At 40.9% G+C, this 17,690-nt stretch overlaps 1 protein-coding gene across 1 annotated transcript in view; it reads left to right on the forward strand.

The window, feature by feature from the left end:
* Positions 1-9,859, forward strand: part of trpm3 (transient receptor potential cation channel, subfamily M, member 3) — a 131,133-nt gene extending 121,274 nt beyond the window's left edge. Inside the window, 7 exon segments of the mRNA XM_020594295.1 lie at positions 425-676; positions 1,751-1,925; positions 2,416-2,544; positions 4,119-4,269; positions 4,971-5,164; positions 5,329-5,461; positions 6,038-9,859. Coding sequence (XP_020449951.1) covers positions 425-676; positions 1,751-1,925; positions 2,416-2,544; positions 4,119-4,269; positions 4,971-5,164; positions 5,329-5,461; positions 6,038-7,658 — 2,655 coding nt within the window. The 3' untranslated portion in view covers positions 7,659-9,859.
* Positions 9,860-17,690: the final 7,831 nt, after the last annotated feature.

The raw sequence follows: 17,690 nt of genomic DNA on the forward strand, positions 1-17,690 counted from the left end.
AAAGAGAAAGGAAAGGGAGAATGGAGTAGAAATGATGGCAGGATACTGGGATGTAAAAACAAAGAAATAAGACGGAAATAGACAATACAGGCATGTGGCCACATGAGACTATCTAGTTCAGCCTTGGTCTCTGGCTGTGTTTATTCTCTAAGTGTATGACATGCATTAATCATTGTGGCACATCGTTCTCAGCTGCACAGTGCTTTTTCAGATGTCTTCTAGATTCTCTCATTAGTGAACTCACACTGCCCTCTTATGGTGGCCATGATCAAATGCATTATCTGTCATTCTATTTCAATGCCTGTGTGGACATTTCTGTTTTTTTCCCCCTCAGTTTCTTTGTTTATACATACTTCTTCCCACCATTCCTACATTTGAGCATTCACTTCTTGGTTTTCTTTCTCTGTTAATTTCCCTCTTCCAGATCTTGATGTCAGAGCCTGGGAAATTGTTGCAGAAGGTGAAGGTGTGGCTTCAGGAGTATTGGAACATCACAGACCTTATGGCCATCCTCATATTCTCCGTCGGCATGGTTCTGCGTCTCCAGGAGCCACCACTCATGAGCTATGGGCGGGTCATCTATTGCGTTAACATCATTTATTGGTACATCCGGCTGCTTGACATCTTTGGAGTCAACAAGTACCTGGGTCCCTATGTGATGATGATTGGCAAGATGGTGAGAAGAGGCATATTTACAGTATATCTGATAGTTTTTGATCACGAGTTAAATGAGCTTCATTATTACAGAGATTTATTTTGTGTGGTGTGTAGGCCCTGTTGTAACAAAGCTTCTATGCCTCTAAACCTTATTGTTTGATCTCAAAGAGCACAAGATCAGAGCCTCTGACACAAAACTACAGAAGGGATCAAAAGCCCAAATCTGGGTATGTCTGATGTTCAGCTGTCTTTGACATGAGCCATGTGCCACCGGTCACAGACTCTCTTTGATATGAAAATTAGCAATTAGTTAGTGAGAGAGATTTGGATTTGACTTGGTCAGATGTTTGGCATATATGATGTTGCAGCTTCATACTGTAAACTGATTTGAAATCTCTACAGCTCAGAGAAATAAAGATTAACAAATGCTGCACTGTTAATACAATAAAAAGTTGAATTATCACTGTACTTTTAAACTGCATACTTACAAAAAATGTACCTGTCTTTCTGGAAAAAAGAAAGTAATAATGCTTTTTTCTTGTATGCACCTCATGTTTTTTAACTAAAAAATAATGCTTATATTTACAACTGTAACTCCAAAGTGTGACTGTATCTGCGATGTAGTTCAGCTTTCCAGAAAGACAGTAAATGACAGTATTAAACACATACACATACAAATGAGCCGGGTGGAAGGGTTTCACCACACTTCAGCACTGTAACTTCATTAGTCAAGCTGGGAGCAACTTATGTTAGGTGCATTTTAAATGTTTAAATCCAGGACAAACTAAACTGAATTCTGATTAACCACACGAGCCTATGAAGGAGATAGCAATAAAAAAATAAAAATAAAAATGCAGACGATAATTTTTCAGACATTTATAAAGTGCTTCTCTAGTTGTAACAGACCAATATGCTTCCTTCTTCTGCCCGTTTTGTCTCATCACTGCGTTCTTCACTTAATCATTCCTTCTTGTTGTTTTGTGCTCCTTTCCATAAACATTGCCAACGGCTCCCCACTTTTTTCTCTTCTTAAACCACTCACCCCTTCCTTTCTCTCTCTGGCGATCCTCCTCTACCACCTTCCCACTGTCAGATGATCGACATGATGTATTTTGTGATCATCATGTTGGTGGTGTTGATGAGTTTTGGAGTGGCACGGCAGGCCATTCTCCACCCTAATGAAGACCCATCCTGGATGCTAGCTAGGAACATCTTCTTCATGCCTTACTGGATGATCTACGGAGAGGTGTTTGCCGACCAGATTGACCGTAAGTTAAGGGTCATAGTGTCAGCGCTACTGCAGAAACTTAATTTTTGTTAATTTAGAAGTGGATAGTATCTGAGTATCAATTACCTTTAATATTCAGTTATTCATCTACAGCATCTCTAATACATACATAAAAAGTTACTACAAGAAAAGTTGCATCTCCATTAATGATGATTATGAAGTAGGGAAATTCTTGACATATCTTGTTTCCACATGTCTGTGTAATCTTTCTGAGAAGCTGGCTTCTCTTATAAGAACATTGTTTACTCTCAGTATGTCTTGATCTTTTTTGTTTCTACAATATTTTTACCATGTGACATTTTTTACTCAATAAATCAAAAATAGACCTGTCTGTGAGACAATGTCCCTAGAGTCAGGATGTATCTGTCTGCTGTCTATATGTGTGGAAGTATATATGATGGTGTGTACAGAATGTGAGGTGTGGCCCAAAGAGAAGAGATCTGAAATAATGTTTTCATTCTTTGTTTCAGATATGCATAGTAGGAAGTTACAGCACAAGCTGAATGAAAAACTCTGGCTGGTCGAAAATTACTTTCGAACTCACGGAACCTGGCGTAATAATGGTCAATCCCACATTGCCCAGTGCAGTCAAAATCCCAGTATATTTAATGATATAAATCTCAGTTAATCCACGTCTACCAATCCCACCTCTCCTTCATCATCCTCACATTACCACCGTGTCATGCCCACTCCTATACTTGAGGCCACTGGAGACAAAAGTGTGCATGCAGCTCCATATGCTCTAAGGTTAAAGTTGCCGTCGAGTGTTGGTATCTTGGGTCAGCTACTGTATATCAGCAGCATTTTCTGTGAATAATGGAGACAATTTAAAATAATCTGAAGTGACCTGATTCTATGAGACTACATGTTTCCTCTAAAACTTGGATTGTGACCGCCAGTAGCTTGACCAAAGGCTGTATCCTGTAAGCAACTTTACCCTGACTAATTTTGGCACTGGCTGACAAATGGCACCGTTTCATGGCAGCAGCACTTTTCAAATTTGTTCTAATGTATTTATGCTCTTTATTTTTTGTACTCACATTCAAACAGCCAGAGGAACTATCAAAGTTTTCAATTTTGATATTTCCTTGATATTTCTTCTCCTCATTTTATCTCCCAAATTTCAATTTGAAGTAGTGACCCTGCCATGTTAACACCATCTGTCACACAAACCTTATCATCCTCTCTTTATGCCCGCTCAGCTTCTCACTGGAGCGATTGCAACAGTTACAGTTTGTACCCATATAGCCAACATTTAACATAAAGTAAGCACTGAAATTTAAACATGAATATCACATCAAACAGGAATAACACACAAACATACACACATCCACATTAGAGCATATTTATCAGCCACCTTTCACCATCTATAATCTGTTTTTTCATGTGGTTCAGTTGTCAGAGTTTTTAAATCCAAATTTTTCAAGGTAAAATAAAACAAAAAAGAAAAATTACTTCAGTTCTCTGTCTTTGGGCTGCATTGTGTGAAACAACTGAACATCAAACAATGATGAGCATGACTAAAATGAATCCCGCAGGTAAACAAATGAAGAACCAATGCCGAATGTTCCCTAGAAAAGCCACAGCAACTGAACCATCACAGATGGAAAAAACATACTGTGTATCCGAATACATTTCAAACGATTCAGAGCAATCAACCACTGCTGAATGAAGCTATGGCACACATATGTGACAATATATTTTAAACATTGTCTACATGTTTAAATATATTGGGAACATAAATTGTGGTGATACATGATGAATGTGTTTTTGTCTTTGTGTCTATTTTGCTTTCAGATACACATTTCTGAACATGAGCCCCTATCATCATGGTGTCCACTCTTTCTCAGTCCCCTCTCTAAGAAGCATAAAAATGAATTATGCTTCTTGTTTGTTTGCAGTTTATGTAATTATACATTTTGTTTGGTGTTTTCAAGTCTTCTTATCTTTTTGTTTGTCATTGGGGCTTATATTTTAATATCCTTAGGTTTTATTTTCTTATACTACAGATTTGATTTTTTTGACTATATTGTGTCATGTGTTCATGTTGTGTCTGCATGTCCTTTTAATTTTTGTGCATCTAAAAATTCTACTAAAATATTATTTTGATGGATTCAAGTCTCCATTTAACCTTGTATTAACTTGCATGTGTGCGTATTTATTTTGTGTACAGCCCCCTGTGGGCAGAACATCACTACAGAGGATGGGGTGGTGGTGGCGCTGCCTCCCTGCAAGACGGGCGCCTGGATTGTCCCAGCCATTATGGCCTGCTATCTGCTGGTGGCCAACATACTGCTGGTCAACCTACTCATAGCTGTGTTCAAGTATGTAAACTTTAATTATTTCCCAACAATCACTTCTTTTTGGAAGCGTGATCATAGCAATAGTTTCCCTCTCTCCTCCAACACTCTCACTTAACAGCATCACTTAGACATGGGGGGGGTACTCACAGCATTATCTAATTATACTATTTTAGACAAAACAGACATGAACTGTTTTTAAGACCTTTCTTGGGAATGTTGCCTAAGTGTGAGAGAAAAAGATAAAAGACTTCAGTCTATGCTTAGGCTGCTGTTAAGCTGCAGTCAGCACATTGTAAAGTATTAACTGGTGATTCTTCCACAGAGACATTATCGTGCTGATGATCTGTTATCATGCTCCTGGATTATCCATGTACCAATTGTGTTCATCCTCTTCTTCACATTTGTCAGGGTACTGACTAAGAAGTGCACAATAGAAAAAAAAACTGAACTCATAGCATTGCATCTTACACTACATATTTATTGTATTGGCTGTTGTGTTAATGTCTGTCTCCACATACTCTCTGTCTCCTAACTTGACTCTGCCATGTAGGAGCATGTTGTAAGTGAATAATTCAATCCATCAGTCCGTCACTAGACCCCCTGAAGTGGTTATGGTCTATGTTGTGCCACTAATGACTTGGTTGTGTTTATTTTAGCTACCGGTTTAGGTAATCTTTCTTGACTAGTGTGGCATCTCTGTCTGTGATTGTCCACCATCATAGTAATACATTCTTTGAAGTGAAGTCTATCTCCAATCAAGTCTGGAAGTTCCAACGCTACCAGCTCATTATGACCTTCCATGAGCGTCCGGTGCTTCCTCCGCCTCTCATCATCTTCAGTCACATCACGATGGTCCTCAAGCACCTGTGTTGTCGCTGGCGCAAGCATGACGATGACGAAAGGGACTACGGACTGAGTGAGTGACAGATAAGTCATTACCTAGGTTGTTTATTAAAACCACAAAACCAATCCTAAATAGCTAGCATATACTTTGTCTTTTGGACTTTTACTACTATGATGCACTCACTGTGTTGGATATGCCACGGTTGGATTATCACTCACAAACTCTTTCATCCACAGAGCTTTTCATCACAGAGGATGAACTTAAGAAAGTCCACGACTTTGAGGAGCAATGTATAGAAGAGTACTTCAGAGAAAAAGAAGACAGATTCCACTCCTCTAATGATGAGCGGATCAGAGTCACTTCTGAAAGGTCGAACATGGCTGCAATGAAATATTATGTCTGTGTTCTAACCATCAAGAAACAGTCATGCTGTATACAGTATATTTTATATATACTATCTCTCTTTCCTTTTCTATGTGATGGCCAAGAGAGTCCAACACAAGTTGAAAAACTAAATAAATAAAGCTAAGTGAGAAAACAAATGAAGGAAAGAGAATTTGATAACACTAAAGCAAATACAGGAATACTGCAATATACTGTTGGTCATGCAGCTAAAACAATCTGAGTTGCAACACACAGAAAATTGTTCTTGGTACACCAGTGATGGAACTGCTTCTCCTTATTTGCAGGCTGTGAACTGCATGCAGGACAAAAAGGAGTATCCACCCAGAAAATTAACTAAAGCTTTGACATTCCAGTTTTGTGAATGCTTTTTTTTTCTCACCAGATACCACCATGTGTTCAGTCATTTTTTGTTCCTGGAAGAAGTTTTGTTGCATTGTTTGTGCATTAGCTATACTCCATTAGTCTACCCTGCTCTATTGGTGCTTTTGATGTCTCTACTTTACATTCTTCTCTACTTTACATTCTTCTCTACTTTATCAGGGTGGAGAACATGGCAATGCGTCTGGAGGAAGTTAATGAGAGGGAACACTTCATGAAAGCATCACTGCAGACTGTTGATATTCGACTGGCTCAAATGGAAGAGATGATTGGACGAATTGCTGTAGCGCTGGAGCGTGTGACGGGGGTTGAACGTGGTGAAGTCAACAAAGCACGTTCCCGAACTTCATCTGACTGCACAGACTCTGCGTACATACTTCGCCAGGGTGAGTGCCCAGATGCATCTTACATCCATCGTCAAAGCAGCTTTAACAGCACAGAAGGCAATAACTACCGTTTACAGGAGGCACTAGAGGGAGCAGCTGAGGGCTCCATGTCCCCTCCCTCTCCTACTACTATGGCTGCACGGACAAGGAGCCACTCATTTTATGTTGGTGGCGGTCGTGGTGGTGAACGAGCAAGTGGAGTTGAACGAGCTGAGAGTTTCTTCAAAGAGCGCTCACTCAGTCTCCACCGAGCCAACAGCTCACAGTCTGTCTCTTCAGGTGCTGCCCCCAAGGAGTCTAAGCCCCTCCCCCTGGCGACGCTATCGGTCTCCCAGCAGCACCGTCCATCATCATGCATTGATATTTATGTTTCAGCTTCTGAGGAGGTGGGGCCTGCAGAGGTCTTTCTGAATCCTCTCCGTATTGTCCCACCGCTCCAGAGAGACTGCTCGTTGCAGTCAGATATCCTGGAAACGGTGCTGCCGGGAGGCCGGGACTACAGCAGCGCTGCCACCAGCGGTTTGGGCGACAGGCACTCGGAGGGCGGTGCAGGCAGCAGCACCACAGCTGGCGCCGTGTTTGACGACAGTGCAGCTGTTGATTTGTCACTGTGCTCAGCCCACCTCTTACCAGATACCACATTACCTCCTTGGGACATAGAACCATCCCCACCTCCTTCAGCAGGGCTGCTCGAACGTTCAAAGAGCAGCCGCTACCTCTGTACGGCAGGCACAGCATTCCTGGATGAGCCTCCCCTGGTCAAATCCCACAGCCTCATGTTCACGCCAAGGGGCTGCTACAGTGGACTTGGTGCAGGAGTCCAAGTAAAAGCTGCAGAGTACACCAGCATCACTGACTGCATCGATACACGGTGTGTCTCAGCTCCATACGCTCCTGCAGAACGCTCACAATCCCCCGGAGGATCCACCTCATTCCCCTTTGATAAGCCGCCAGACATAGGTTCCTCTCATCCAGAAAGAGAGGCAGAGCTTAGTCACACAGAGTCTGATCCAGAGGACCCTGAGGACCTGATTCCAGCCCCTGACACCCCTCGCCTAGGGGTCCTTAGTGGGCCCAGTGGGGCCCCTCTCTGCTCCACCTTCTCCAAGCTGGAGCGAGCAAACAGCTGCTCCTCAGATGACTCCCATCCTTCCCTCACAGTGGCCCCTCCACACCGGAAGAGCCTGTCAGTGAGTGAGAGGATGGAGAGGGGACCAGGTCTGGGGGCAGACAGGGGGCCTGGGCCTGGGGGCCGGGGTCTGGCAGGAACCAGAAACCCCTTCCTCAGGAGCAAGTCTGGAGCACGGCCTGAAGCTGCCAAGACTGACAGTCTCTCCATGAGAAAGCTGGCCACTCCATCGGCTTTCCGCAGCTTTGACAGACAAAACTACACGTGACAAGGGCACTGGTCACCACACTCACACACTGATAGGACCATGGAGGAAAACTGAAAGGGCCATCGGTAAAAGTGAAAAAATGGATGAGGTTGCCTCTAGATACAGATCTGGACTACAGTTGTTTTTTTTTTTGTTTTTTTTTCACTTGTCACATTTTATTCATTGTTAGTGCTGGAGGGCAGCTTTACTCTGGATCATGAATCAAGGGAAAGGGATGGGAGATGCAGGGGTCCTGCTGTCCACCAGTCAAAAACTAAGAGCTATGAATCTAGACTAGTTTTTATCTCCTCTTGTAGCTAAGTAGCTAAATCTCAATGTGATGTTATGGAAATGGAAGGTGTATTTGTACCGTATGTCTTCCACCCACCACCTTTGCATCAAGTAGACATCTGTCACTGTGTTACATCACATATCAAACACATTATTCAGAGGACTATACTGTTACTCCTAGCTGCATTATGTAGTAGAAGCTGTCAAGTCTGAGCAACACGGAAAGAGGAGAGAGAAAGATAAAGACACCTTCTCATTTTGTCTTAGTATAGAGTCATTACTGTCACAAAACTATTGCAGAATTTTAAATAAATTTTCCTCCAACTCCATCCTGTAAAGGCCCAACACTAGCAAACAGCAAGAACAACACTTCTGGCTGCTTCATAAACAAATCACTGAAGTGTTTGGAACTATTTCCCCTGTGTGGTTGCACTGGAAATGGCTGTAATATGGCAACTACTGTACTTAACTCTGGATGCAAAACTTCACCTTTGAAATAATCATATATGTCTTTTGTTCACATACTGTAGCATATTTACTGATAAAATAGTTCTTATTTTTAGTCAGTTCATCTAGAAAAAGAGACCAGTGTTTGAACATATTCCAGTCGAAAGGTCATTACTGTATCACATTTCCAGTAATGGGTGTCAAGTCTCAACAATCTGTACAATATCTGCAGTGACTGGAACAGTGGAAACTAGATTATTTAGCCATGGGATAAGAGTGAAAAGCTAAACATTATCAGGAAACATTAACAAAGAAAATATGAAAACTGAGATTAGCAGGTCACAATATTTATTTTTTAAGGCTCATGCTTTCTGCACTGATTGGAGGCATGAGCCTATATCAGGACAAATAATGATGGCATTCAGTGTGTTGAAGGCCCATGCAGAAAATAAGAAATGAAATAGAAGAGTTTTATAAAGTGCATGTTGACATTCTCATGCATATTTTCATGTCCTCACACATAGATGGTCAGTGAGATCCTACTCATCAAATCTCTAAATTCAGACCTGGGGCCTCATTTATAAGACTGTGCATAGGATCCATATCAAAAGTTTATGTGCGCACAAAACACAGAAATGGCTGGATGCCTTAAACGCTTTGCCGCACGGTATCAGAGTATGGACTGGCCTGCAGAGACATGGGAGCACTAAAATTCACAGCTTTGTGTCTGTTAAGCCTGCAAAGATAAAGACGCGTACATAGCTGAAGAAATCCCACTGTAAATATCTTTAAAAAAACAAGAAGCATGTTATGTGTGTAACTCCAAAATCCATGTGTTTCTGTCATTTTCACAGCTGCTGATGAGAGCAGGAGGTGTATGTGAAGTGCCAGGAGAACGTAAAGGGTCTGACAGCACAGCGGGCTCTTTAGTGTGTTCTGTGCACCTGGTGCCCCTGACAGCACAGTCATGTGTTCACCGAGGACATGTTATACAAAATGAAAACATATGAAAATGAATTAAAAATGTAACTGGCCATATAATCATTCATTCGTTAGAAATCTACCGATGCTTTCTATAAAAAAAGGTCATGCAGTTTGGTGATTACTGCAGTGTTTAGCCTACTGTGGTTGAGATATAAAGGAATTAGGATATTCAGAGTCAATAGCAGGGAAAGGTAAGTCCGTCTTTCCCAAACCCGCCACCTGGCACATCCTGGCATCATCCTTGGCAGTTCAGCTGCACTGTGCTTCAAAACCAAGCATCAGTATTAACTTAAGATTTGGGATGGCCTGCATCTTTTAAAACAGAGAGGTGCTTATGGAATAATTAGTGCCCTGCAAGCACAAACACAACATAACACAACCGCCTGAATATTTATCACAATTAAAACATAATTACTATTTTGATATGAAATGAAATTAAACCTATAAAAGGTATCAGTATAAAATCCAGCTTCAGTTCATTGCTTCATCATCTGTGTCACATCTAAAATGTGCGTACGCAGAGGTATCGGTATAAAATCCAGCTTCAGTTCACTGCTTCATCATTTGTGTCACATCTAAAATGTGCGTACGCATGAATCAGAGTTTTCCTGTGCATGTTCTCTCATCAAGTTTGTCTTTATAAATCCCAGCTTTTCCATGGGAAGTGGCATGCTTATATCCCCATTTTGTGCACACACAGCGGTTCTAAATGAGACCCCTGATCTGAGAGCTTTAACAAGTGCAATTGTAAAAAACGGTGACAAGAGGGCGCTAGGAGCCTGTTTCACAATCAACTGCTGGCTGGGTGAACCTGATGTGAACCTTCTATGCCTGCACCTTACACCAAAAAGCTTTCCACTCAGTCAATAGTAGCATTCTTGTAGACTTTGACAGTGGCGTTATGTTGCAGTGGTTTTACATCCACCTACACCTTATGGATCCAGCCTTCATCAATTCCATCGCTTTTATTCATTTGCTTTTCTATTATTTTTTTTCATTCCATTCAAAGCCAACAGCTGCAAAAGGAGACTTTAAAAGGAAGCAGCTAACCAGTGACTGAGCCCATTATAAATCATATACAGTTCAAGATGAGTTCCTAAAGAAAGAGCTAATTTATTAATTAACTTTTTAAGAAGGCTTGAGAAGAAGCTATTAAGTACATATGCATTCTAGCTGAGCTGTGAGAAAGGTGTGCATTTTAAATGACATGGAGGAGGAAACATAGGGTTAATATTATTATTAAAATACAAAATCCAGATCAGTGTTTTTAAAATGTCTCATTTTGTTTTCCTAATGGAAGAAGTCTGGTGAGGAAGAAGATGTCCTTCTTTGATAGCTTTGTAAAGATAGGATCAGTGAAATTCATAGAATTGTTGCTGATTTTTTTTGTTTTATTTGTTTTATATTTCCTCACTATTGAAGTTGAGCTGAATTATGTTGCTTTTACTTTGAGATTGATTCTATTTATTGACATTTTCTTGCTCATTATTGATAATTGCAGTAAATGTCTGTTTGAATTACAAAATTAATATTTATATCTTATCAGTGATATTTTTGACAAATTTTAAGTATTTTCTAATTAAGCTTTTAAATTAAAAAAATGACCATCTACATGCACTAAATGCTGATGTATTATATTATTTATGAAATATAGAACTGTCTGATATACTGTACATTTCAGTCATATTTAAAGTATTTAAAGTAGTTTTTATTGTTATGCCGCATAAGAGAATTTTCTAATGTAAAGCTGACACGGCGATACTCAGTTGCCAGTATACCAAACGCAGGGTGCCTTTTGGGCATGGATGGAGTTTGTGCAAACTGAAGTGATTCACAAATCTGTGAAATGTCTCATCTCTTATTTTCACTAATCACAGAACCCAAATATCAGTGATTGTTTTCATACATGCGATACAGTGAGAAGGGTTTGCTGATAAACTGTATCACTGCTTCTATCTAGATTTATTTGAATCCACTAAAAACACATAAATGATCTTATTAAGGATGATAGTTTCATATCTGAAAAAAGAAAATCTATTTGCTCATGAAAATGTGATGTAAGGATGAGGGTGTAGTATCTCTGCAATGTGCTGTTGCAGTTAATATGTTTTCCTGCTTGAATAGAATGTGTCACACCCCCGACTGTTTGACAGTCCAAACTGGTTGTATGGCAGCAAATGCTAACCCAAACCTGAAACCTTAAAGGGGCATTCCAGCAATTTTTGGTACTGCACCTCCATAAGGTTGGGGGACTTGCAAGAGACAGATGTTAAAAAAAGAAAGGTTAAAGTTGAAGCAGCAGCAGCTTGAGATGTACATTTTTAGTCACCAGTATGGGTCAAGCTGTAAAAATGCTGGAACCTACTATTCCCACTTAATAGCACCTCTTGATCAACATTTCCTGAAATTCGTTCAACTTTCAAACTCCTAGCCCCAGTTAATAACACACGTTGAATATTTGAAGTCTCAAGCCCAAGTAAACATGGGGGTATTTTTCTCCAATGTCCCAAAGCACCCCCCCAAAAAGACATTATACAACTGTGTTCTTTTGCTGAGTAGTACCCAGTAAACTGACCTTTATTTGTAAATTTGGTGGAATGCCCCATAACCCAGTAAATATAGCAGCAACATAAACTGCACTGTGGACACATCAGTAAGGATCAAGTGCTGTAGGTTGGACAGGTTGGAGCGTGACACGTTTAAATATCTATAAGCTGAAAATTGGGATGTTGTAGCTGCACAGTACATAACAGAGGACTGCAATTTCAAAATATGTTACTTGCAGGTTACAGTGTGTCTTAAAAAGGAAAGCTTGACCCCAAGTCAGTGCTCAGGGACAACATTACTCCAGTGATGCAAGGTAGTAAGTACATAATGGAGTCATTGTGAAAGGAAGGAAGGAAGGAAAGAAAGTAAGAAAGACTTTATCTTCAGCAGAAGGCTTCCAATATAATCACTGTGCTTTATGAATCTGACCCAGAACCTTCGGGGATCATAAGGAATCTATATATTTTCTGTTTTATGTATTCAGAAATGGTACATGAATGCATGTCTTCATATTTGTTTGATTTCTTCACATACAACTTTAAATTCTCACCCATACAAACAATAGGGAGTGTTTTATCTTTCTTGCTATATGAAGAATTGTGTCTTGATAGAGAGTGCTTTCGTCACGCACAGTTGACCTTTACAGAGTGAACCAAACCAAACATTTCCAACTGAATGGAAACAAATTGAGTCATGCTTTAACTGACCTGTTGTGTACACAGCTGTGACAGATAGGGTTAATCAGGCAAAGGTCACATTTTGTACAGCTAAGTATGAAAACAGATGACTGTGCAAGACAGAAACTCTAGACCCTCCTATTTGACCTATTAGGTTAGGAAGTCAAAATATTTGTAATTTCTTTATCCTCCAGGAAATAACATGAGATAGCGTACATGTCCATATCACTTCTAAACTCCTGTGTGCGCAATTCTATGAATGGTTTTGTGATCTGCTGACATGGCTGTTGTTGAAGGCATTGATAGGAGGTGTGTACGTATGTGTGTGTGCCTATGTGTGTGTACTGTATGCGTGTATGTGCGTGAACTGCTCGATCACCCAGACATGTCGATGCACAGCCTGACAGAATCCCAGTGTATAGTATTTTTTTACATTTTTTCTGATACTCTGACAGTTTTGTGGAATCGCGAGCATACGATAATAATCAACATTTCTGCTTCCCTCTTAAAGACGACTTGTGACTCGTAAACTAAAGAGAGTTTCACGCACATGTTTTTTCTGCAATAACTGCTGATGTTGTGCTTCTACAACTGAAAGGGACTTATCCCCTGCTGGTCACATTTTATTTAATGTCCTTTAAATGCATGCAATTCTTCCGCTCTGAGTGCACAGAGATGACCTGTAAAGATTACTACGAGAAGGATAGAGAGTTTATAATATGAAATCAAAGTAGTGCGTATTTGGATGCAAATACAAATCTGTATTCTTCTATGTGAATAGGATCATGTCTGGCATGCATTGTTAAATAAACAAATAGATTGGCACTGTGTCTCGCCTGTTTTTACCTCACCTGGATATTTAAGCAATCAATGACATGACAGGTGTGAGAAAATGTTTAGAAGGTTTTATGCACGTTTGGAACTCATGCAAGTTATAGTAATGAAACAAGCTGAGAGGTGTTTCTCAGACACACAAGCTTACACAGAGGAAAAGAGAAAAAAGACACTGCTTAAATTGATTAGATTAATGATCTAAAATTTGTTTCTGTGGCATCTATTTATGATGTAAGCTACTAACAGGGTGCAAGCTGTTAACTTCATCTTTGTAAAGCTCATAAAACAACAAAGGCTCACATGGAGTAAACCTCCAAGTGGCAAGGCACTTTACACAAGCTGTTCTGCAGTTATGGCAAGATGTCAGTCTCCCACTGGCTGCTGGTGAGTGGACAGGTACTGCTGGGTGGACAGTCGTTTATAAAACTTATCACACCACCAGAAACAGAGTCTTGCATTGACTGAGAAAATCTCTTCATTTTAAGAACTATAAACATGTTTTCCAAGACAGATGTTATATTTATACTATATATTTATTAAACCCAAGTGGCTTTAAAAGTTTTTAAAACACCCAGTAAACACCCGAGTGTCAATTTACTAAAAAAAACTGAAAACCATTACTTCTGCATTAATGTATGTGCCACATTCATAACATTATGTTTCAGCCTACTTTGTGGACACATTAACATCAACACCTGTACTTATACCACATGTTATATTATGTTATAACATATTTAGTATGGCAGCCCAGTGATGTTTCTCTTTGTAAGAATTGTTCCATTCCAACATGTTGACCCACGTTCAGGTTTTGAGGTAATTTTTCTGCAGAAATAATCTTTCATGCCCTATTTTACTCTGCTCCACAGCATACACCACCACCACTTGTCTTATCAAAACCCAAAATTATAAGCTTCATGTATTTTGCATTTTATTGAACTGCACCATCCTTAATGGATGCAGTGGTAGACGTACTCATATTCTTAACTTAAAGTAGGAACAACACAAATATTATCTGCAAAATTTTAATCTTAATTTATTTAGTCAAGCTGCTTTAACTGAGAGTCCTCGTTTTTCCAGGAAAGCCCTGATCACATTCACACGGTTTTACACACTGACACCTGGAGGCTGCCCAGTACAACCACAGAATGCAGTGCTGGCCACTGAGCAGCTCCACTGGAGCAACTTGGTTTAAGGGCCTTGCTCAAGATCATCACACTGGTGTCTGTGAGGTCCAGTCTTTGGTCCTGACAGTCCACGGATTAAAAGTACAAAAGTAAGAGTGCATTATGGCACATTTCATGTTAATATAGGCCTATACCACATTACTGCATTATAAGTACCAAAGTATTATTGCCTATGGAATTTTTCAGTCATCCAGACCATGTTATATCCCAAGCGGTAAAACTGGCAACTGTACTTACTTGAGGTTCTTTTGTAGACATTTAAACTTGTCATCTGAAAAGCTTGTTCAGTTCTGACTGGTGAGTACCAGGTACTTCAGAAAAAGGAGTAAAAGAAGCCATATGTCAAACTGGAATAACCATTACTAAACAGAGGAAGTGACTTATCAGACACTTACAATGCAGTCCTCCAAAGGAAATTTACTACCCATCTAGACCTTGATTCATGTCACCCTAATGACCCACATGATGGTCACGTGGACTAAAGACCCACATGTCACTTCAAAAGGCCCTTAAGTTGTTAAGGACTCCACAGATGTTAAATATCTGGGACTCCCCACCATTCAGTCATAACTCAAAAAGCTTCTCAGATGAAAGCTACAATGTCTTCAAATGAACCTCAAGCAAGTCCACCACATGTCACTTCAAAAGGCCCTTAAGTTGTTAAGGACTCCACAGATGTTAAATATCTGGGACTCCCCACCATTCAGTAATAACTCAAAAAGCTTTCTCAGATGAGAGCTACAACGTCTTCAAATGAACCTCAAGCAAGTCCAGTTGTCAGTGTTACCACTCTGAATATTGATGCATAATTGTGCACATCAAATTTAATATTGCAGCTGGTAGAGGTGGAATTAATGTTAACTACCTTGTATACTTGTCATTTGAATTACTGCTGGGTAACTTGTGAATTTCCTACCAAGGATCAATAAATCTGATTAATCTGATTCTGAATCTGAAAAGTGACTAAAGGTATCTAATAAATATAGTGGAGTAAAAAGTACAATAGTTGACTCTACAGTGTAGTGAAGTTGAAGTATTAATGTAGCAGAAAATGAAAAAGTAAAGTTACAGGGGCCTGAGGCCAAGAAGGTGCAGGAGTTTAAGTATTTGGGGTCAACAGTCCAGTGTGACAGGGAGTGTGGGAAAGAGATGAAGAGGTGAGTGCAGATGGGTTGGAGTGGGTGGAGAAAGGTGTCAGGAGTGTTGTGTGACAGAAGAGTGGCAGCAAGAATCAAAGGAAAGGTGTACAAGACAGTAGTGAGACCAGCTATGCTGTATGGGTTAGAGACTGTAGCAGTGAGGAAAAGACAAGAGGCAGAGATGAGGATGTTGAGGTTCTGTTTAGGAGGGACCAGGATGGACAGGATTAGGAATGAGCACATCAGAGGGACAGCTCAGGTCGGCTGTTTTGGGGACAAGGTCAGAGAGGCCAGATTGAGATGGTTTGGACATGTGCAGAGGAGGGATAGTGGTTATATTGGTAGAAGGATGTTTGAGATGGAGCTGCCAGGCAAGAGGTCAAGAGGAAGGCCAAAGAGGAGATATATGGATGTGCTAAAAGAGGACATGAAGTTAACTGGGGTGAGAGTAGAGGATGCCGAGGATAGAGTTAAGTGGAAACAGATGATTCACTGTGGCGACCCCTAACAGGAACAGCCGAAAGAAGAAGAAGACGACATGTACCTCACAACTGTACTTAAGTATAGTATTTGAGAAATGCACTGTTATTTTCTACCTCTGATTTTGACCAACACTGCCCTTAAGTAGCAAACAAAAAAAGCAGTGTCTCTGAGCAGACGTACTGTAGTATTAACATTGTGTAGCATTTTAATGTTTTGGCTGATGGAGTTCAGTCGTTACAGTGCATTATATTATCTACATGATCTGATCATATGCGGTGTCTGTTATGGTTGCTCGAACACAGAATGAGCGAGCGGGAAAAAGGACGGACCCAGGTAGCTGGCTTCGGTGCAAACAGTGAGGTTTATTTACAGTGCAGTACAGTGAAATAAGTATAGGAAGGATGTAGAGAGAGACGACCGGGTGTCGATCAGCACACACACGGGGCCTGAAGACAGAACTGGCAGGGGGGTGAACAGTGAGCAGTGTATAAGTAAGAAGGAAAACTAACGAGGCGCAGCTGGTGAGTAATCAGGGAAGCGGGGCAGGTGTGTCGAATGGTGCAATCAGTGCAAGGGAACAGACTAGTGTGAGGAAAGGAAGCGAGACAGGTGCCGCCGGGCAAACCTGACAGTGTGCTCCTGTAAAGTAACATAGGTGAAATGTATTAGAGTAAAAAAGTAGCCCAAATTATTTCCCTCTGAAATAGCATCAAACCATGGGCTACTTGAGTGTTTATATTTTACTTCCCAGCACTGAATTTGTTATTTAGGCCTATTCCTAAGTGATATGCCCGTTTCTGTTCAGTGGCTGTACTCTATATGTCCATAAGTCCTGTAGCCTGCAGCCTGTACACCACCGTGTTGCTGCTGTTGTCATGGTGCAGCGTCGCCTCCTGCTCCTCTCGCGGTAAACACGCACACTACTCTGACAGAAAAGGCTCCGGAGAGGAACTTACAGTCTGTCCTCGTGTGGGTGTGTACGGCTATTCGCACAACTCATACTGCGCACGTGGAGGGAACATTCTGTACTAACATTGCGCACGTGCCGCCCTCCTTCACACGCACGCGCCCCAGCACCAAAAAACAACTTCATTTGACACAATCATCAGAGCACATCACATAGGTCAACATGACCCAGATGCACCGCGCACTCGTGAACCTCTGCGAGAGGGGACGTGGGTAGCCGCGCCAGTAGCGGCACCTCCTCTTCCAGAGAAATGTTTACTTCCCTACAGAAGGAGGAGCAGGGTGACGGCAGCAGGAGGCTATATGCGTCCGGCTAAGACCCCAATTTCAACCTTTTGTTCTTGGAAATGTGGGGATTCTGCTACCAAATCGAGCAAAGTGGAGGTGGGGGTTCGGTACGGAACGATCTAGAAAAACTGGGATAATTCCCGGTATTAGAGGGCTTACTGTACACAGGCTATGTGGTGCTCAAAAGGGAACTTTGTGATATGAACCTACTCC

The sequence above is a fragment of the Monopterus albus genome, unplaced genomic scaffold (genome assembly GCF_001952655.1).
Source record: "Monopterus albus unplaced genomic scaffold, M_albus_1.0 scaffold23.1, whole genome shotgun sequence".
NCBI classification, from domain to species: Eukaryota; Metazoa; Chordata; class Actinopteri; order Synbranchiformes; family Synbranchidae; genus Monopterus; species Monopterus albus.